General features: G+C 38.3%; 1 protein-coding gene across 3 annotated transcripts in view; it reads left to right on the top strand.

The window, feature by feature from the left end:
* Mkln1 (muskelin 1) overlaps window positions 1-22,831 on the top strand; it is a 288,685-nt gene that overhangs the window by 150,561 nt on the left and 115,293 nt on the right. Inside the window, exon 1 of one of the 3 annotated variants that reach the window (XM_020183811.2) lies at window positions 3,730-3,883. The exons of the other annotated variants lie outside the window; for them this stretch is intronic. Coding sequence (XP_020039400.1) covers window positions 3,786-3,883 — 98 coding nt within the window. The 5' untranslated portion in view covers window positions 3,730-3,785. Of the gene's footprint in view, window positions 1-3,729; window positions 3,884-22,831 lie in introns of those variants that run through there. 3 annotated transcript variants of the gene reach the window in all.

Below are 22,831 nucleotides of genomic sequence, written 5' to 3'. Positions count from 1 at the left end.
TCTCAACTCTGGAGGCCTTTATTATTGTCTGACGATATCGTATATTTGAATATTTCTTATAGTTTGCTAAACTCATTCCCATATCTCAACTCATTTGGGAAGAACTGTGATGTGATCAAACCAGAGATTCTGGCTCTATTACTGACTAGCTATATCTCTTTGGATGAGGCACTGTATCAGGCAGAGTCCCAACCTCTGCCTGGAATTTTGTTATTTTCTTATTTATTTTGCTTTTTGGGAGTACTTGGAGGTTGAACTCAGGGCCTCATGCTTGCTAGGCAGGTGTTGAGTCATGCCCCTTAGTCCTTTTGTGATTTTATTTTTTTCTTGGGTGGTACTGGGGTTTGAACTCAGTGCTTCATGCCTGCAAAGCATGAAGTGGCACTGCCCGAGCCACCTTGTTTGTCGTTTTTGTTATAGTGTCTTGGCCGGCCTGGACCATGAGCCTCCTATTTGTGTTTCCCCACAGAGATGCGATTATAGTATGTACCACCAGGCCCATTCATTGCTTAAGATGGGGTCTTGCTACCTTTTTTCCTAGCTGGCCTCGAAACATGATCTTCTGATCTCTGCCTCCCGAGCAGCTAGGATCACAGGCTTGAGCCACTGCACCCAGCACGTGACTGGAATTTTTTTTACCCAGTCTTTGCATGGTTGGCTCTTTCTCATTGTACAGGTATCAGTTCAAGCATTACCTTCACAGAGACGCTTTCCTCTGAACTACCCTGATTTTGTTTCTTTTAGTATTTCATACAAACTAAAACCATCTAGTTGACTTACATATTATATTAATTATATTACTTATTACATGTTACACCACTAGAATGTAGGCTGGATGAGATGAGGTCCTTGCGTGGCTGATCTGCTTAATCCTGTCTTACCAGAATCTAGGACAGGGCCTGGCACATCCTGTCACAGTCTCTTAATTAAGTCTTTCTTGCAGCAAGAGAGTAAGATAGATAGCAGAACCCCAAACACAATCAGTGTGGGGAGTATTCAACACAAAAAGCATACCAAAAAGGTCTATAGAGGTGCTGTTGTGTTCCCATAGCTGCTGCTGATTCCTGAAAAGTGGTGATCCCTAGGCTCTCCTTGAGCCTGTCAGTATGTCCTGATCTTTGAAGACTGTATGGCTGCTATCAGTTTCCAGGCCTTCTCTGTGTATCCTTCTAAACAACTCCTTCAGCTAAACTCAGGTCCTAAAGGCAGAAAGAAGGGAGTAAAGATGTCCCACCAGGAGATCTGAGGGTCTAACTACTATCAACCTCCTGATCTTTGAAGACTGATCTTTGAAGACTGTATGGCTGCTATCAGTTTCCAGGCCTTCTCTGTGTATCCTTCTAAACAACTCCTTCAGCTAAACTCAGGTCCTAAAGGCAGAAAGAAGGGAGTAAAGATGTTCCACCAGGAGATCTGAGGGTCTAACTACTATCAACCTCCTGCAGAATTCTCATATTCTTTAGAATTCAATTTTTATCTTAATAATTATACAAGTGTTGGGTTCAGTATCCTAATAGATGTGCCTGTATTTATGCTGACGTAGATATGCTTTAACTTATTTGGCCAGTTGTGAGATTTGTGCTCTAGGAAACTGTATGGCAATCATATCTCAGGGATATGGATTTGTAGCCTGAGAAGTTTGGCATTCTTTTCCTTTGCACATAGTGTCTAATTCAAGTTCTCTTATAGCATGACTCATTCACTCTTCAGTAAGTATTTATGGAGCGTCTATATGTAGGTTCAACAGATAAGACTGTGAATCAGATACGTAAGACTTCTACCTTCATGGGAGTTATCTTTTAGGAAGAAATAAAGGGGAAATTAAAGCATATTGTTATGTTTGTTAAGCTAAGAAGGGGGCACCCAGGGCGCTAAGGGAAATGTAGAGAAAGCCACCTAGCCTCAAAACGGGTGATGAGGAAAGATTTCCCAGAATAAAATAATCTGAAGAATGAGGAGTTAGCCAGGTAAAATATGGGGGAAATATTCAGGCCTGGGTTAGCCTAAGTCCTGGAGGTATAGAAATAAAAACAGAACATAGAGGTAGCAATTTGGAATGCTAGTGGGGCTGGAATAAAAGGGTGCTAAGGAGAAGAAGAGAGAAAGAAGGAGAGAGAGGGAGAGGGAGAGGGAGAGGGAGAGAGGAGGCAGAGAGAGAACACAAGCTGCAGAGATAATGAAGGACCCTTCTATTAAGTGGTTTACAAGGGAACAGAAAATCAGTGAAAAGTTTTAAACTAAGGAAAAACTGGCTTATCTATGTTTTTAAAAAAAGACTGCTGAGGAACCATAACTCTGTATCTGGAAAAGCAAAAAACAAAAAACAAGGACTTACTAATATTAAGGTCAGAGGGTGGAATTAGCCAATTTTTTGGGTCCCAAACTAACGGGAGTAAGTCTCCATCTTAATCGCTCCCCTTTAAAGTATCTCTTTCCCCCAAAGATAACTATGGCAGGTCATCTCTGGGACTGACCTTTCCTGGTCCTTTCTCCAGGTCTCAGGCAATTCCCTAACTCAAGGGGCTAGCTACAGCCTTCCCTCCAGGATCAAAGACTTTTCCAACATGGTTCAGCACAGAGCACGTGCAATCGACAAGGTTAACACTTGTGCCTCTTGGGAATTCTTGATCTGGTATTCTAGGGGAGGCCAATACTAAACAACCACCCCACCCCATGGGAACAGGAAGTCGGAAAAGAATTGGAGGGCGTTTGGGGAGGTTAAGGATCACAACAAAAGAGAATACAATTATTGACTCACCTGGTCATTCACTGAGAAACTCTGTGCTTGAGTTTTTCCCTCGGTCAGGTGGAGATGATGTCTGGAGGCAATGACTTTTTTTGACACCACTTTGGTAATGCTGTGTTAAGACAAGGACTAGCTATGCATAACCCTGACCCACAGCTATTGGATGGGAACATTATCTAACACTGCCATCTATTTAGACCGAGTGTTCATTTTGTGATAAGAAACTGGGAAGATGCCCACAGGGGTTTCAGAACATCAGGGCTGCTTGCTTTTCCTTCTCCGAAGAAGCCTCGTTCTGTCTTCTTCCTCCCCCCAACTCAAGAATTTTTGGGTTAAATTTCGGACAGAATTAAAAGTGGGCAGATTTACCAACTTGAAAAATGACGCACAAGTTCCCACGGGATTTTTCTGGTTTGTAGGTGACCGTCATTCCTGAGCGCACCAATGCCATACAATTAGTAGGACAGGGTTCCCAAGAACTGTGTACAATGAAAACAGAACCGACCACGGGGACACGCCAGCATTTCCTTCTCCTGTCTCCATCTGACCCTGGAACGGGGTAACAAAGACATCTTTCTCCCAGGACAACTCTAGAATAAGGACATAAGTTATTGTACTCCAATTCTCTACAGTGCTGTTTCCTCAAGGAATTTATAAACCGGCAAAGGCAGGGTTTTGCAAAGTCGCAAAGGCGTCCCTTTTTCCGAGTTGGTCTTCTCGTTTTTCCCTTCTTAATCCGACACTACCATTCCTTTTTCTAATGTTCTCGGCTTTGTCTTTACGTCTGCTGGTAAGAAGTACTCCTCTCCCATCCTGCCAGAAGAGCCCCACGAGCGCTCACGCCCCCAGACTCAGTGTCTGTGGGTCACCTAGAACGGGGCAGCGTGGGAAACTTAGCCTGGGCTGGCCGACTCGGCCGCCCCCGCCCTGCGCGGCAGACGGAGCGACGCGGGCCGCGGCCCCTTTAAGAGAGGCCACGCCCCCACCCCTCCTCCCGGCGCGGCGGGCGGTCGGTGGCGGCCGCTACGGTGCTGACAAGATGGCGGCTGGCGGGGCTGTTGCTGCGGCGCCGGAGTGCCGGCTTCTGCCCTACGCGCTGCACAAGTGGAGCTCCTTCTCCTCCACTTACCTTCCCGAGTAAGTGCGGGGCCCCGGGCTCGTGCTGCCGGCCCTTGGGCGTGCGTACGGCTGGGTCGAGGGTGCAATGGCGGGTTGGGTGAGCCGAGAGGCCCAGGCGGGGCCTGTAGGGGGACGCGCGGCCTCTGGCGTCTCCGTGCAGCCGCCGACAGCGCTGCCCGCCGGGTTGAGGGAAGGTTGCGGTCCCGAGAGCGAGCGAGCTCGCTCGTGGTGGCGGCCGGTGTGTGGCGGGCCTGGGCGGCGCGGCGCAGGGGACGCGGGAGCCCAGCGCGGCGGCGCCGGGATGTGGGAGTTTTGAGGTTGAGGTTGGCGTAGGGGACGCGCGCGGGCGGGCGGGCGCGGGAGGCGGGGCCCGAGCCACCGCGTTCGGGGTCCGGTCCTCCGGCCGACTGCGCCCCGCCGTCTCGGGTCGTCCCGGCTGGCCGGCGTCGGGGGCCGTTCGGTCGAATGCTGCCGGGATCGAGGAGGCGGGGGAAAGCCGAGAGAAGGAGTTGCGCAGCGGCTCGTTAAAAGTGATTCTCTCTGGAGGAGGCAAAAGTCATGGGAGGCCGAGAAGTTGTGCAATAATCCCCTCGCGAGTCCTGACCTGGGGAGAAGTTGTAGGGCTGGCAGAAAGGGTCTGAAGAAAGGGTAGGGACTGAGTGGCAAGGGGGGGCGTCCCCAAAGAAGTCTGTTACATTGGGGCCCGAGGGAAGGTGGGTTTGTGTGCACACGGTCCTAACCCAGAGACTCAGATACGGGAAAGTCTGACTTGAATGAACTTGACTTCTAACACCGGCACGGTCTGGGTTCCCCCAGTTTAGGCTCTAGTCAGAAAGCCTCCCATTGCATTGCTGTCATATGTTGTTCGGCAGATTCCTTCCTTAGTTATCTGTAGCTTATCTTTGAGTACACTGAACTCCAGTTTCACATGTAGACAGAAACTGGTTTAAGATTTGTGCAGATCCTGAAAAAAAAATGTTAGGTGTCCCACGAATCACCATCTCACAAGCCCAGAGATGGTTTATGAACAAAACGAGTCATTAAATACTACGTTTTAAGTTACTAAACAAATAAAACAACTAAATCTGTGAAGTGTATTCACAAAGAAGTTTTTCACCTGTGCTTCAGGAATTCCACATTCCCCCAAATTTGATTTCTTTGGACAAATCAGTCGAGAGTCTCAAATGGAGCTGTAGCTAGAAGACTCTTAAGTCTCTGGATACCCGCCCATCCTCCTATTCATCAGGTCAAGGGTTGGCCGTCACGCACTCAGTGGCCCAGTGAAGAGTGACCTGTGTCGGATCTGACCTGTGTGGCTTATTGATGGTTGCTGCATCACAACGTCCCTCAGTGATGCTGGAATCCAACTTCAGCTGAAGTTGAAACGTGGCCCTAAGTGTGTCTGATTTTCAGTGCTAACTCGTTTTTGAATCTGAAGATTTTCAGTATTTTCTTTTTTTTTATACAATTTATTTTTATTTTTTCTTTTTCTTTTTTTTTCATTTTTCTTTTATTATTCATATGTGCATACAAGGCTTGGTTCATTTCTCCCCCCTGCCCCCACCCCCTCCCTTACCACCCACTCCACCCCCTCCCGCATCCCCCCCCTCAATACCCAGCAGAAACTATTTTGCCCTTATCTCTAATTTTGTTGTAGAGAGAGTATAAGCAATAATAGGAAGGAAAAAGGGGTTTTGCTGGTTGAGTGTATTTTCTGTATCTAGGTTAGCATCACAGGCATTTGGTAAGTGAGGTGGTGGTGTTTGGTCTAATAGTTGTAAGTCCTTTTTCTGGTCTTAAATTAGCCTATATCCAGGTTGTCATTCCTTTAAACTTATGGCGTAGTCATGAGACATATATCGCAAGTCCCATCTGAGTGACTTGTTGTATACACATTTTAAGGAAGAACGCATTTCTAGTTGGAGATGATCTGGTGCAACTTTAATCTGACTTAGGTCTTGTTATCCTGCTCCTGATTTGAATTAGACAGGACGTAGTTTTGGACCGAAATTGGAGAAAGACATTGCTGTAGTTTTCTCACATACGTTGATAAAATAGTATTTGACACATACGGGTAACTTTCAGACACTTTCATTTACTCTTATTTTATTTAATCCTGATGCCATTCTGTTGATAGATGCAGTATAGTTTTTATTTTAAAACACTAGATTATTGTAATTGAAGAGTAATCTGAACGTTTTCTTTGGAAGGAGTATTGAGTATTACAGAGCTTGAGTATGAAAATTTTCACGGGTGTCATGCCTCAGTTGTAAAACTGGGTTAGCAGGTGTGTTGTAGCTGTCTGACAGGAAGTGTGAGAAAGGGATTGACTTTCCTTATTTTTGCTCTGAAATCCCCTCAAATGGTAATTGTATCTTTTCTCAATGGAAGTCATGATAAAAAAAAAAAAAACAAAAAACTTCCTAAACAGATCTCATTTTAGTTATAGCCCTTTGTTGAAATTGTCCACAGAGTAGTAAATGTTTACTGACAAGAGATCTAGGTATTTTGAGGTGGTGATAATGACAAAAATGGTGAACATTTAATACCTTTCTGTGGCTAGAAAGGTATTATGAATACTTGTGTTTTAACTCATTTAATCTTTAAAACAATTCTTTGAGGACTCTCCATTTTCCTGATGAGGAAACGGGCACCAAGAGGTTAGAACTTGCTATGGTCATAGAACTAGGTGGAGTCAGGATTTGAACCCAGGCAGTAGGGCTCCACAGTCTATGGTCCTTACTGTAGAACTTTACTGCTTTTGCACAAAGCTATTCACAGGAAACTAGAGGTTTGAAAGAATTCTTCTATTAAAAGCACTTGAATTTTAGTTGTATAAAGACCTGTGAAGTCATGAAAAAAAATAAAAAGAGAAATCCCAATCTTTGTTTTCTTTCTGAGGATTTAGGATTTTTTTTTTCTTCTGTTAAAGGCAGAAGAAGCACACATTTTTCCTTTTAACTCTTTTGAACTTACTTGGATCTTAAAAATGTTAAAAGAGATCTGGTTGCAGATAACACATTTTTACTTTGAAACTAACAAATTGGTCTTTTATTTTTCAGTGTGTTTAAAAGAGTTTGCCTGTATTTTTTCCTGAAATTTATACCATATTTGGGAATTAAGAGAAATACATTTATTAAAATGATAATTGATCGGATTGCATATACTATATGTAAAAAATGTTTTGTAAACTGCTTATCATTATATGAAAATGTTTTAATTGTAGTTAATGATGCTAACTGATTTATTGAGCATCTCCTATACACAAGATGGGTTTTGTGATAATTTCTTTAATCCTTAGCACAAACCTGCAAGATATTCTCTGTTCTGCAGAAGGAGGAAACTGAGGCTTAAATGAGTTAAAACACAAGTATTCATAATACTTGTGTTATTTGCACAAGGCCATCTAGTTTTCAAAAGGCTTGGCAAGTTCTCTTATTTAAAAAGCACCATTTATTGAGTGCCTTTTATTCTTTAGGCTCTGTACTGAGCTCTTAGAATGTATTCTTAGATTTAGTCTTCACAAAAACTCAGATAAGTATTATTTTACAGCTAGGAAACAGATTCAGAGAGGTAAGTTAACTTGCTTAGGTCTGAGAGTTAAAAGCGTAAGAGTCAGGATTTTGATTTTGGGTCTTCTGACTTGTTATAAAAGCTGCTTTAGCTCCTTTAGTATTTTACATGATGGCGTATGCATTACTGGGAATACAGATGAGAAGGGCTCTAAAGTTAGAACAGTGAGAGAGGAAAAGACATTAGATACATTTTATCTTGATGCTGTTTTTTTTTGGGCTGTGTTGGAGTTTGAACTCAGGGCATTGTGCTTGCTAGGCAGGCAGCTGCTGTACCACTTGAGCCACATTCCCAGTCTTGATTCTTTACATATTATTGAATGGCTTAAATAATTTATATAGTAAAAGTTGACAGGTAGGACAGGTGACTTTGTTTCAACTCCTGACAACTAATTTTAAAATTTCATGTTTAAGAATAAATAGGTATTTTGTTTCGATTGCAAAAAGGTCCTTTCAGTTAATTATTAGAACAATTGCAAAGTATGAATCTGGTAGCAAATGAAGTATAAATTACCTTGATCCCTAACCCAGAGATTGTTAACCATTTAGTAATTTTTATGTAAGTCTTTTATGTCTGTATGTATATTTCAATTCAGTGTTGTCCTCTGTTTGCTCTTTAATACATTGGTTGAGTATGACATGCTCTGAAATCTGAAAGGGTTTTGAGCACCCAAGTTTCAGATTTTTTATTTTTGACTTTGGAGCATTTTGGGTTTTTTATTTCTGGATTAAAGATTCTCAACTGGTAATTCCTGTGAAAATATTCCAAAATCTGAGACTCTGAAGTCTGAGACACTTTTGTCCCAATCATTTTATGTAAGGAATGCTCAATCTTATGTAATTAAATATTCTTTTATATTCATTTGTATAGGTACATTATATTCCATGTGATGACTTTATGGCATTTTATTTGTTTTTCTTTTATTGGACATTTAGATTTTCGGCTTTTATTTTTATTTTTGTTTGCGTTTCTTTGTTCTTTGGCCATTATGAGTAGTGAGATCGTTTGCCTTACAGAAGAAAATGTGAAACTTATTGGTTATGAGTACCAAGATGTTGAATTGCTAAATGAAAGGTATTAGTTTATTTTCCTTCTGGTCTCGTAGGCAGAACCATGGGTAACCTGGATTGGTTTTGGTGTTATTCTTAGTAATTCAAAATTAAGAATGTGTTTTGATCAGAAACAGGTCCTTAGAGGTCTATAGAGAATGCTTATCTAGATTAAAAGGGATGTTGCTCCCAATAATTTCTCTTCCTTCCTACTCTCGCCCTTTATTTTGGGCTTTAAGTGAATTTTGATTTAATCATTATTGATTTAAAAAGTAGAAAATATTTATGAGATTTATTATGTATTTGGTGTATAGATAATGATTGTTGTACATAGGATTTGAAGACTTCTTATAATAATTCCATGGGCTCCTGCAACTCCAGATGTGACTCACTAGTAAGGAGTATCTAACTTGCTGGAGACTGAAAACTATCGTGCCCTTCCTTTTCCTCCATTTTCTTTACTTAAACTGAGTTTAGACACTGGCCTACCTTGGGAAACTTTCTGGTTACCAAAAGTTCTTGTGTTTTCTATATGGGAATCTCCATCAAACCACCTTTGGCAATAAGAGAAATTCTAGATTTTGATTTTAGAGATAAAGCTTTTGTATAGATATTTTAATATGTATAAAAATGTTTTAAAGGATGAGCAGTTCAGAATTTAGAGATCCTGATTATTGCTTGTTTATAACATTAAACAAATAGTATTATAATTAATATTATATTAGCTAAAATCTATGATTAGGGATTTTAGGGAATACAATTTATAAAAATTCTAGGCCTCCATAGGCTAAATCATAGGATAGTTGGTATAGATACATTATTCTCTATCACTTTATTTCCCATGGCATAGTTCCTGATATTGTTTGTCATTAAGGGGTTCTGTGGTCAGATAGGCTCTGAAAAGTGTACTTTGGGAGGTTATTTCTCCTAGAAAGTGTGTGTATGTGTGTGTGTGAACTTCTGGTTTGTAATGGGGGCCCCACTCTGTTGTCCAGGCTGGTCTCAAAGTGATCTCCTGCCTCAGTCTCCTAAGAAGCTGGGACTACAGCTTCTACCATGTCTGACTTTATTGTTTAATTTTTGAACAGTTGGGGAAATATTCTAGTTATCTTTTTTGATATTGATTTCTTAATATTGCTATGGCTAGAAAACATACTCCAAATATTTTCTACTTTTGTTGAGACTTGTTTTATGGCATAGCATTTTGATAAATGTTCATGTATACTTGAAAAGAGTATGCATTCTATTGTTAAGTACTGCCGTCCATACATTTTTATAAGGTCGAGTTTGTGAATTGCACTGTTCAGATCTTCTATATTCTTACTGCATTTTTATTTTTTCTTTTCATTACATAGAGAGGTGCCTTGAGGTTAAGTAGTACACATATTTTGTTGTATGGATTTGTATATTTCTCTTTTTAGTTCTTTCAAGAACCAAACTATTTGCTTTATATATTTTGAAATCATTACTAGATGTACACCAACTTACACTTGCTATATCTCTCTAGTAAACTGACCCTTTTAAAATTATGTCTTTTTTTATTCTTAGTAATGCCACTTGCCTTTTGTTTTAAAAATCAACTTAGTATGGCCAAATCTGCATTATTCTGACTACTGTTTACGTGGTATAACTTTCCTCCACCATTTACTCAAAGCCTTTTGCATGTCAGGCAGTACTCTGCCATTGTGCTACATGCCCAACCTTTCTTTTATTTTTAATGCTCCTGTACCTTTGCATTTAAAGTCTGTCTCATTAACAATACAAAGATTTTTTTGCTTTAATTCAGTCTGAAGTATTAAATTGGGACTTACAAATATCTACTTGTTTGTTTTTATTGTCCTCCTGATTCTGTTACATGTTTTCCTCCATTCTTGTCTTTTTCTGGATTAATCAAGTGTTTTTTTTTTAAACAATATTACTCTTTTCCTACCTTTTGTTAGCTTGTTCTTTCACTGTTCATTTTGTGGTTACCCTAGACTACCACAGGCATCCTTGTTTTATATTGGAGTTGCATATACAGTGGGATTTTGAAAAAAATCTTACCTCAGACAGTGTTAGAATGCCACTTACCGCTCTCCTGCCATTTGTTGTCATTGTCATGCATTTTACTTCTGCATTTCATTTAGATAATACAGACTTTTATTTTGTGTAGTTACTATTCATTTAGTTTTATCTTTTCAATTGTTCTTTATTTTTCTTGCATTTTCATGTTTCTCTTTAAGATTCCCTTTCAGGTATCTTTAATGCTGAATTCTCTCCAGTTTTTGCTTGCCCACAAGTGCTTATTTTCATCTTTGAAGTTTATGTTAACTGGCTATTGGAGTGTCTTCTTTCGTAGCTTCCCAGCCTCTTGTCCTGTGCCAATATACTTTAAAGATCTCAGTCCCATTGTTTTCTGACTTTCGTTGCTTTTGTTGAAAAATTGGCTGTCAGACTTATTGTTGCTTTTGAGAGGTATTGTGACTTTCTTGTTCAAGTACCTTTAAAGCTTCCTGCTTTTGAGTTTCACCAGCTTTACAATGATAAGCATAAGAATGTTTTTCTTTTTATTTTTCTTTGTGTTTGCGGTACCTCTTGAATCTGTGGTGACTTTATCAGTTCTGAAGAAAAATTGACGTTTCTAAAATATTGTTTCTGTCCCATTCTTTCTCTCCAATGAAGTCTGTATTATTCTTTGTTATGTTTCATGTATCTCATGGGTTTTTTTTTTTTCCTCCCTTGTCTTTCCTATAATTTTTTCTGACTTTATCCTGGATAGATTTTATTTGTCCAACTTGCTTTTAAGCCCATTTATTGTTTTCTTAATTTCAGTTATAATGAAACTATAATTCTATAATTTCTATTTGATTCTCTGTTTTTAAAAATAAATTCTAGCTGGTGGAGTGGCTCAAGTGGTAGAGTGCCTGCCTAGCAAGCATGAACTTCTGAGTTCAAATGCTGGTATCACTAATAAATAAAAAAATAAAAATTCTAATCCTCTGATGAAACTATGTTGCTGTCTTTCTTGAACATGTTAATCAAATTACTTTAAAACTGTGTCTGGAAACTCCAATGTCTGGATCTCTTATAGGTTTATTTCCATCATCTTTATTCCTTTTGCTTTTATATCTCTTAAGCCAAATAATAGCATTTTTGAAATAGTGACAGGCATTATAGAATGTATATTAGATCAGTTAACAAATTATAGTGTTAAATTATGTATCTATAATGATACATTATCCAGAGAGGATTTATCCATCTTCTGGCAGGCAGATACTTCAACAGTCAACTGAGCTAACTTCAGGTAAGATTTTAGATCTTATAAGCTTAGTTTCTCTACTTTGCTGTCATTTGGTAGCCCTCCACGGATTCCAGTTGAGAGATTTAGTGTTTCTAAGGCTTCTCTAGCTTTTGCTTTTTTTTTCAGCCTCCTTAGAGTCCTAAAAGCTTCTTCTCTTTCAGTGGATTTCTGCTGGCCATTTTTTTTTTTTTTTGGCAGTACTGGGGCTTGAACTTAGGGCTTCACACTTGGCTAAGCAGGCACTCTACCACTTAAGCCACTCTGCCAGCCCTTCTGCTAGCTTTTTAACCCCTTGCTCTATGCAGTTTAAAAGTTTACAAATGGACTGGGGTCATAGCTCAAGTGGTAGTGTACTTGCCTAGCAAGCAGATGGTCTTGAGTTCAATCCCCAGTACCACCAAAAAAAAAAAAAAATTGGACAAATGCCTCTTGAAAAATCATATATGTTGTCAGATTTGTTCTTCTATGCCTCCCTTCACTATGGGATCATGACCCCTTAAAAATACCATGGGTGTCATGGCAAGACCTAACTATCTAAAGTTTCGTGCCCCTGTAAAACTGCCCCAAAATTTCTTGACTTCTCTGCCTGCCTCGTTGCTGTCCTTTCTTAGCTTCTCAGTCCCTTGTGCTGTGCCAATAAAGAAATAGGTAGAATATTCTGGCAGGGAAATCTGCACAAAATGAGAAGCTCCTTTCAGTGAGTTCTTTGGCAACTCAAGTCTTAGCTTTTAGCTGCCACAGAAAATGCCTCTCACCTCCTTTAATACAGCTTTTCTAGTTCTAAGAGGGACTGTTCATCAGCTATAGGCAATTTTGTTATGTCTAGAAGCAGAAATCTTTCTGTGTTTAGTTCTTTTAATAGATGATATCTTGAAAGCTTGTGAGTTACTTATGATTATCGTAATGTAATAAGGTAGGACTGGAGCACCAGATTTACTTGGGTTCTTGCTCAGGTTTTCTTCATCATACGCTTTAACACCTGTTCCTGATAATGTGATATGAAAAATTGTGGGGTGTAAATGACACTACTTTTTAGCGGTTGGCTTTTTTTTTTTTTTTTTTTTACACCACAGTGTCCCTCTGTAGCCTAGGTTGGCCTTGAATGGTGATCCTCCTGCCTCTGCCTCCTGAGTGCTAGGATTACCGTGTGCATAACCATGCCCCGCTTAGCAGTTTTTTTAAGGCAATAAGCAACTACTTATTGACTAAGAGTTAAAATGAGATTTTAGTTTTGGTTTTGTTGGTGATCTGCAGAACTCTTTTGAAACTTGTGTATGAGGTAAAGAAAGGATGAGTTTAATCTTTGCTATAATTTTTCCTTCCTAAAATGTGATTTTTTTGTATTATCTATTATGTGATGATATGTTTATAAGGAACATAATTTAGTTTAGTGTCAGCTTTTTGGCTTGTAAATGTTGTTAGTATTTAATACTGTTTGAGTATTCTTGTAGTCTTTTACTGTGACTAATACTGTCAATAGTATGACTGATATTTATTATAGTCAGTGTCATCTGTATATTTGTTGTAAAGGAAATTATTATTATTATTATTTTTTTGACGGTACTGGGGTTTGAACTTAGGACTTGCTTGGTAGGTGCTCTACCACTTGAACCATGCCTCAGCCCTGTTTGCTTTAGCTATTTTGAGGATAGAGGTAGCATTTTGCAATTTGTCCAGGCTGGCCTGAATTGCAATCCTATTTATGCTTCCTGCATACCTGGGACCAAAGGCATGGACCGCCATGTCAGCTATTGGTTGAGATGGGCGTCTTGCTAACTTCTTGGTAGGGCTGGCCTCAAACCATGATCCTCCCAAGTAGCTGGGATTATAGGTATAAACCACCATCCCTGGCCAGGATGTTAACTTGTATAGAGGAAATGCTAACGTACTTTCAGCAACTGTGGATATGTCCCCTTCCTCTTCCTTTCATTGTCTGCTTATTTCCTCTTCCCCTTTTGATTTAAATAGTTTCTATTAGAAGAGCCATAAAACTTGTTTATTCTTCAGCTGTCAGTTAAAATGGCTCTTTCTCAGGACAGCCTGTTTGACCCCTCTTCCTCAGTAAGACTGGCATCCATTCCTTTACTTCTGTAGTTAAATGTTTTTATAGCAATGTGTATGTCTGATATAAACTTTTTATAGTTTGTATTCATGCACTTATTTATGTGGTTAAATCGTTATCCTCCCACCCAGACCACAGTTCCATGGGTAATATGGAGTCAGTCCCCCATCATTGTAGTTCAAGTATATTTATTAAATGAATAAATGAGTGAATCAGCTAGCCATCTGGTTCCTTTTTTTAAGTATAAATTTGGTTTTAGATAGGTTCATATACTGGCCATAAGTGTACAATATAAATTTTCATACTTATCAGCAAAATCTGAGAATGTCTTGGCTGGAGGTATGGCTCAAGTGGTACAGTGCCTACCTAGAAAACAGAAGGCCCTGGTTTCAAAACCTAGTACCACACACAAAACAAAACCCCTAAAAACAAACAAAGCACAAAAAAAGAAAAACCCTTGAGAATATTTTATGGGTTATTTCTGGGGTGAGGGTATTATTTGGGAGGATTTGTAACAGCAGAGAACTTCTTATCCAAATCCTGGAGTGTTACAGGCTTTTATTGTGAAGTTACTTATAATTTTATGGGCAATATTTCTAGTAAGATTTGAGAAGCTTATTACAGAATCTGATTTGGTAAATCAGTGTATTTAGAGTATTTTCCCAGTACTTTAATTAATTTTAGGGTAGGGATCATTTCCCTCAATTTCTTCAATGCAAGCATTTATTAGTTGATTTTTAAAATATAATATGTAGTTTATATATCACACATTTCAATAAGAGTATCCAATTCAGTGATTTTTAGTATATTCACAGATAAATGTGACTGTCGACACAGTCATTTAATCCCAAGCAACCACTGAAGCACTTCCTGCTTCTATAGATTTGCCTATTCTAGATACTTTATATAAATGGAATAATAAACTATAGGGTCTTCTGTGATTGACTTTGTCCACTTAGGATACATTCTAAGGCTCATACTATATTACATCATGTATTGTATGTGCTCTTTTTATGCCTGGTAATATGCTTTTGTATTGGCATATCACATTTTTTTTGTTTATTCATTAGTTGGTGTATGTTGGGATGATACACGCTTTTTTGGAGGTGGTACTAGGGATTTGAACTCAGGGCCATATGTTTGATAGGCAAGCACTGTACCATTTGAGTCATGCCTCCAACCCTCTTTTGCTTTTGTTATTTTTCAGTTAGGGCCTTGTGCCTGGCTGGCCTTGGACAGAGATCCTTCTTAACCTTTGCCTCCCACTGGAGCTGGGATCACAGGCTTGTACCACTATGCCCAGTTTATTTTTTGAGATAGGATCTCACTAACTTTTTTGCCTGGTCTGGCCTCAAATCACAGTTCTCTTATCTCTGCTTCCCATGTAGCTGGGATTACAGTCATGAGCCACTGTTCCTGACCTGGATTATGTAATGTTATGACTGCTTAACTATTATGAACAGTGCTTCTAAAAACATTTATATGCAAGTTTTTGGGTGGACTTGTGTTTTCATTTCTCTTGCATGTTTGCCTAGGAGCAGAATTTCTGGGTCATATGGTAACTGTGTATCTAATTATTTGAGGAACTGCCAGATTTTTTGTTAGTTGATTTTTCTCTCTGTCACTGAAGTAGTGTCAAGAAACTGTTTCATGCAACTCTTAATCCATAAATTGAAGGCCTATAAGGAAAATGGTCATCTGGGATTAGATAGCAGATTGCTTGACTTTAAGTCAGTTGCTCTGAGAATTTTCTGTGACAGTTTAGCTAGTCCTTTATCTTTATTTTTGTTGAGATACATACATATATGTATGTAGGTATAGATTATCTCTATGCCTTCATCTTTGAAGATATCTACTCCTACCTGTCAGTGTGCATACTTGCATGTATATACATATGTATGTATATGTATGTATATACATATGTGTGCATACTTAAACAGTTTGTTTTGAGGGCAGTTAGTTGAAAGTTGATACTTTCTTTCCCCCCAAATTTGTAGTTTTTTACTTGTGGAATAGTGAATAAGAGGTATTATTGGAGGGGATGATACTTGTCTATGGACCCTTTCTTTTGGGGGGTGGTTCTGGAGTTTGAACTCAGGGTTTTGTGCTTGCTAGGGAAGCGCTCTCCCACTTGAACCACGCCCCCAGTTCCAATAAACTCTACAGATAGAGGTATAGGCTTTTAAAGAGCTAGAAATAATTTCTGGTTTCTTCAGAGGTTAGACTTTCAGAGGTTAGAAATTTCAGATGATTGAAAAATCATACATTTAGGTCTGTGGCTTTTTGTTTTTTTCTTTTTGCCTTTGGCTCCATGGAGAAGACACTCAGCCTCCATATGACTCTGAATATTTGCAAAAGGAAAGCACAGTGCTCTACCTTGTACCTCAGGTGGAATGCCCAGGCAAGCCAGTGAATGAACTGCACTGTGTAGCTGGAAGGCAGTATAACAGGTGACTTGCACACTGCCCAAAAACATGCTTAGGAAATGTTCTGCTCAATTTCATTTGCAAGGAAAGGGCCTTTTGTCTTTTTCTATTTCATATTTAACTTTCAGATACACAATTTTGGAAGTCCTGATACTATTAAAAGTTATAGGCAGTTCAACACTTTTCCTGCTTTCTTTTAGTTTGGTGCATAATGACATCATATAGAGTAGTAGGTAAGTGTCACCTAGTTAAGCTAAGAAAGTGGGCAGGGCTGTCTCAAAAAAGACACATTTAAAACTAAAGCAGTGATCAAATTTTGTCACTTAAGGTAGTAGACTGAACTGTAGATAACAGTTTATAAGTTGATTTTTTTTTTACATTTTTATTACCATATATTAGTTGTGCAGGGAGTTTTCATTGTGACATTTACATAGGTGCTTCATTATGTCTTAACCATCACCCACTCCATCATTCTCCCTCATCTTTCTTTTCCCCGTTTCTTAGAACAATTCCACAGGTTTCATTGTTCTATTTTCATACACATATACAAACTAGGTCGGTGCTGTTTTTCGATATCTTCATTTTCAGCAACCTGTTATACTCTTGGTGACAAAGGCAAACTTTATTTTTTATTTATATTTTTATTTCCTTATGATATTCTAGTTGCAGTTATGGCTTTTCAGATTTCTGGCTATGTTTACCATAAACAAACTATTGGGTGCCTAATATTTCCAGGGGCTGTTAGGTAAGGGAGAGGAATCTGGTGATGTGCTGTCCATATGTAACGGTAAAGCTTAAGTTCAGAGGAATGATAAAAGTAGTAAATGCTACAAAAATTAGAGTGATATTTAAGGAATGGTGCTTCTGCTGTTGGATAGAGCGTGGGTACTTGTTGAAAGAGGTAAATGAGCTATGCTTCCTTTTGTACAAATCTAACTTTTTATTCTTTTATCATTATTCTCTTCATTATTCACTGTTTTGAGATGCTGGGGATTGAATCCAGGGCCTCAGGCATGCAAAGGAAGCACTGTACTGCTGTTCATTTTTAAAAGGTCTTTTCTTTTGATATTGCCCAAAGTTTAAATATTGTTTCATTTTAGCAAAGGACAAATACTACATTTAAATGAGAAAAAAATAGAGTTTATGTATGTTTGTATGATTTGCTTGTGTAGTTGTAAACACAAATTATAAAGGATCTATGTCTCATGTGGGTGAGTTTAAATTTTACATTTTGGAAACTGAGGAGCCATCAAATGATTTTAAATAGAGAGTGATGTGGATAAGACGTGTATGGCTTAGAATTTAAAAAGTTAAATATTAAGACTCAGTAATTTTTGTTTTTAGTATCTCATTTTGAGAATTGTCAAATTGGGGCATGCTTATTCCTCAGAGTGCATATGGGTACAAGGCAAAAATAGTTTTAAGTAATTCAGTTTCCTGAGTCCTACTCTTTTGTATTCTTTATTAAAATTGATCTGCCTGAGAATTTGCCCGAGGTTTAGGTCCTTGCTACTCAAAAGGTGTGGATCACTCCTCAGTAGTATTGTTATTTCTGGGTATTTGTTACAGTTGCAGATTAGTGGTTCTCAATTCTTTTAAGTCAGTTGCTCTACCATTAAACTACATCCTCCCTGCCCTTTTTGTAAACAAACAAGCAAACAAACAAAAAAAGCAGACCTAATCAATTTGTCAGTTGGTAGATCATAAACATTTTTTAATGCTAGCTTACTATACAGTTATGGGCATGCAATACAGAAAATGGTACAATATTAAGCAATAGTACTAACAGAAACTATTGCTGTTCCATGTGTAGTCATGTGAGTGAAGCTTTCATTTTGTGCACGTGTAAAAAATGGAAATAAGTGTAGACTTGGTATTGAGTCCCTTTTTATTTTGACAGCAGTATTTACCCATATATATGAGGAAATAATTTTTAATGAAGCTTATATATATACTCATGTATTAGGGAATACTTTCTACTACCGTTTTACTCTATAATCATCTGTCAAAGTTGATAATATTTTGATCAGTAGTACATATGATACTGACAGTTGTATATGTCCACTTTTTTTTTTTTGGTAGTACTGGAGTTTGAACTCTGGGCCTCACACTTGCTATGCAGGCACTCTACCACTTGAGCCACTCCACCATTCCTGTTTGTTTTGGGCATTTTCAAAATAGGGCCTCACGAACTATTTGCCTGGGCTGGCTTTGAGCAGTGATTCTCCTGATCTCCGCCTCTTAAGTAGCTGGGATTACAGGTGTGAGCCTCTGGCGCCTGGCTCAGATGTATTTTTTAATCACTTAGAATCTTGTGTTCAAAACCAAAAAAGTTTAATCTTAATTTACATTCTGCCTTCCCCAGAAAAGTCACACAGAATGAACAATAAGAGATCCTGCAGTATAAATATATTATTACACTAGGTAAAATTCTGTGGGGTAAGTTAAAGGAGAAACAGATACATTAAAAAATTTTGACTGTATACGAAGAGCCTTTACACTTAAAAATTAGCTGTTAGTATTTTTATACTATTGTTGCTTTTAAAACAATAAATATAGTGGTTTTATTAAAAGTGATAGTAGAGTACACTGGATTTTCTAACCTTCCCATCATTATAAACTATGAGAAATCTTTCTTGTAGTTTACAAATGGTGAAGATATGCATAGATTTTCAAAATTAATTTAGGGAGCACAGAAAAGCTTGCAACCATTAACTGATAGCATTACATCTCAGTCTTGTTTGCACATTTGAATTACTTGGGGATCTTGTAAAAATCCTGATGCGTAGGTCCAAAATGCTAGACTCTGATGAAGACTCCATAAAAATGATACTTTTCTATAGTTATACACAAACATACTCAGATATTTTCCATAATTTATATACATACACTCAGTAGAGGATCTGGAATATAGAACAAAAAGAGAAAGTTAAGGAAAAGTATTAGTGAAAAGATGGGCATGGACGTTAGCCTTGATGCAGAAGGCCCACCTTCTCGTCTTCAGGACACATGACTTAATAAGCAGACCATGAGTTTTGACCAGCAGTGTTTGACTAGTGGGACACAGTGGAATTTCTGCTTTCACTCTTCAATGGGATTATCTTTTGTGGAGTACTACCTATATAACTGTATGTAGCAGTGCTGTACCTTCTAACCATTAGTAGGAGGTCTGGAAAGAGTAGAAGAGATAAAGAAGGGAAAATATCACTGAGTTGAAGAATGTTTCAGTTTTAAGTCATTAGTTTGAAAAGGCCTGCTGAATGTCAAGAGACTGAGAGCAAAAATACCCACAAAGTGGTACGCGTTCTGATGTGGAAACCCAGTGCTATAGAAGCTGCTTGTGCACAGGAGCAGAGTGTTGTGGAAGCCACAGCATAGAGAAACCTGTAGAGAAGAAGTAAGGAATGGAGAAGCTTGCATTGTTGCAGGAGTCTTCAAGGCAAGCAAACCTGAACCCCAGGAATGGCCTTTGCTTCCCACGATGACTTTCCTGGCCTCTCTATGGACAAAGCTTAACATATTTAAAGGGCCCAAATCCACTTTCAAAGAGTGGTTTAAAAAGCATGAATTTAGATGTGAGTCAGTAAATTTATAATTGGCACACTTGGAGTTTAGCTTTTAATGTGATCTCTAAAGTTGTTTGCTTAGTGTTTAATTTACATTCAAACCGGTTAAATTTACTCAGACATTTCCTTTTGGATCACTTGATGCCCATTATTTCAGTTGGGTTAATACTACTAATAGATTTTTACTTTCCATTCATTCTTACAAAATAGTAGGAATAATGGAATAAAATACTTTAAGAAATTCAAAAATGGACACTGAACTATAAAGATGGCAATGCTGTGGAATTGAAATGTCATTTGGCACCCGGGACCATCATAGTACAATGGCCTGAGCTGTTATATCAACTGCTGAACATTCTAAACTTAGTAAAGGATAGCAACTCTAAGCTCGCACTTAAGATACATGAGTGTGAGTTGCCTGAAAGTTGAGTGAGGAAAGTTGGTTATTACCTATAATAAACTGGATTTCAAAGTCATATCACTAAACTGCTCATATCCTATTTAATTTAAATAGTAAAGACTCCAAATTTATATGTAATGATCTGTAATATGACTTGCCAAATGGCAGGTTTCTCACTGATCTGTGAGGAGAGCATTAAAATTATAGGGGTATAGGGAAATTATCCTTTTGCCCTCTGAAGTTTTGCTGAAATAAACTGACAAGAGACGTTAAATAGAAGAAAAGGCATACTAATTTATTAACATATAAAAGGGGAAAATTACAACATGGGAGAAAATCACAGGAGTGTGATTACCCACTAGTTCAACATGATTCAGAAACTTACATACCCCTTTTTCTATAGGGGAGGAGGAAGATACGGTATGTAGACAATTTTTAGGGGAACTCAAGGGACTTAGAGAATATACAGTGGATTTCAACAAAGTATGTTGAGCCTGCAGAATAGATAGTAGATTATAAATGATTCTTTATAATATCAAAATAGAGGACAATGTTATGTGACAGTGTCTGTCTAGGTATGTTGATGAGTTCACTTTCTTTTTTGTGATATGACTATAATCTCTGATTAATGAAATTTCAGTGAGAATTCTGAAGGCAGTTATGTTCCTCTTTGGCAGATTGGGTCATGTTGGTAAGCAAATTTTGAAGAAAGCCTCTCCTTGTGCTGGGAGGGGACTTTGATTTTGAAGTAGGTTCTAAGGCTTGTCAGCATGCCAAAGCACCAGTCTTTGGGGTGTCTTTTTGTGTGTGTGTGAGATTGGGGTTTGAACTCAGAGCTTCACGCTTGCAAAGCAGGTGTTCTAATGCTTGAGTCACACCTTTGGTCCATTTTTCCCTAGTTATTTTGGAAATGGGGTCTTGTGGGTTGGCCTCCAATGGTGATCCTTCTGATCTCAACCTCCCAAGTAGCTAGGATTATAGGCACGCAGCTGCGTATCATTTTTTTAAGCCCCAACAAAACTAAACAGGTTTGCCCAACTTTTAATTGACTACATTCTAGTTGTAGATTTATTTGTGAATTTTACACAAACAGAAATGTAAAACTGAGTTTTTAAAAGACTAGTATACAACAGCCGTATTTTTCAGTGACAATTTAGAAAACATACATGAAGATGTTGTGGCAATATAGTCAGAGGAGAAACTAAGCAACACTCGGAGGAGTGGAGAACTCAGATTTTATTTTTATGCCAGCGGGCTCAGACGTGTACCTGTGTTTGAGCACTGAATAAAGGATTCACACGATATTTAAAAGGCAGTGCAGGGCATCAGGTTACAAGGAATGTGCTGTCCCATAAATTAGGGGCTAGTAGTGGATTAGAGACCTAAGGTTTAGATTAGAACAGCAGGGGAGTCCTGTTTTGGAAAGTTCATTTACAAGTGGAGACAAAGGAATGCGGGAATGAGTGTTTATCCCTTCACCTGGATCCTGAACTTTTGCATGGCTCTAATGGGCAATTCCTCATGTGTTACAGCTCTGTCTGAGGTTGCGGCTTTTAATTGACAGCTTACCATGTTTTACGACCCTGTTTCAAGGCTATCTTCCTCTTCAGTGTAGAGGTGTTGGGAGAAATTTTATTGGAGTGCTAGCAGGTAATTGTTTTTTTGGAAGTGGTATCCATTGTGGTAATATTTGATCTAAAATAGTTTTGAAGTTTTAGATAGTTTTAAGAGTAGTTAAATATTGTGTTACCATGTTTGTGAATCCTTTGTAGTATCTTGAGAAACAAGTTGGAAAATTATTCTATTTTCAAAAAAGTATCATAGGACTTAATAGACTTGGTCAAAGATACCTGTTGGGGGATGAGTTTTTCATTAAGTAGTTTTGGATTAGTTAATATTGGTTTGACCTTGCATTAGTATGATTTAAATTACTGTACTCCATTGGGGGCTGGTTAGATCTGGTACAAGGAAAACATGAAAGAACTGAGATGTGTAGCATAGAGAGAACACTGAACAAGGAAGGGAGACTTGGTCTAAAGTCTCAGTTCTGCCACCAGTTAATTGGTAATTTCAGATCAGTCATGTCTTTTCTTTACTCTCAAACAGAACAAGGAATTTAGATGTTAAAGTCTTTTTGGCACAAAATCCATAGAGTTGATTTTGCAGAATAATTTTTAAAAGACAAGCAAACCCCTCATAGTAATTCATAAACTGAATTGTTGCCCAGCAAAAATACTTTGAAAACTTGATGGTGTCCAAAGATGATAATGATTATTGAAGTAAAATTATTTACGTACAAAGGAAGCCTTTGAGGGTGCTTAATATAGCTTTAAGTCTTTCTAGTCCTTCTGTATTCAGATTGTTGTTTTGTCTGAGGATGGAAGAATGTGTGTTCCAAACAGTCACCTTTTCCTAGATCATTTCCAACTTTAATAATCTTTCTTTTAGGTATAAAGTGACAGTTCTTAGTTTTGAAATATGTTCTGGAGGGCCAGTCATTTACTTTTTGAAAAGACTGATGGTTCTAGCTTCTTGATATTTAGTAAATGAATACTCTTCTTTTTTTTTTTTTTTAATAAGAATGTCTAGCATATCTTTTTGGTTTTTTTT

Source organism: Castor canadensis, chromosome 2 (assembly GCF_047511655.1).
Source record: "Castor canadensis chromosome 2, mCasCan1.hap1v2, whole genome shotgun sequence".
Lineage (NCBI taxonomy): Eukaryota > Metazoa > Chordata > Mammalia > Rodentia > Castoridae > Castor > Castor canadensis.
This window is presented reverse-complemented; position numbering and strand designations above follow the sequence as displayed.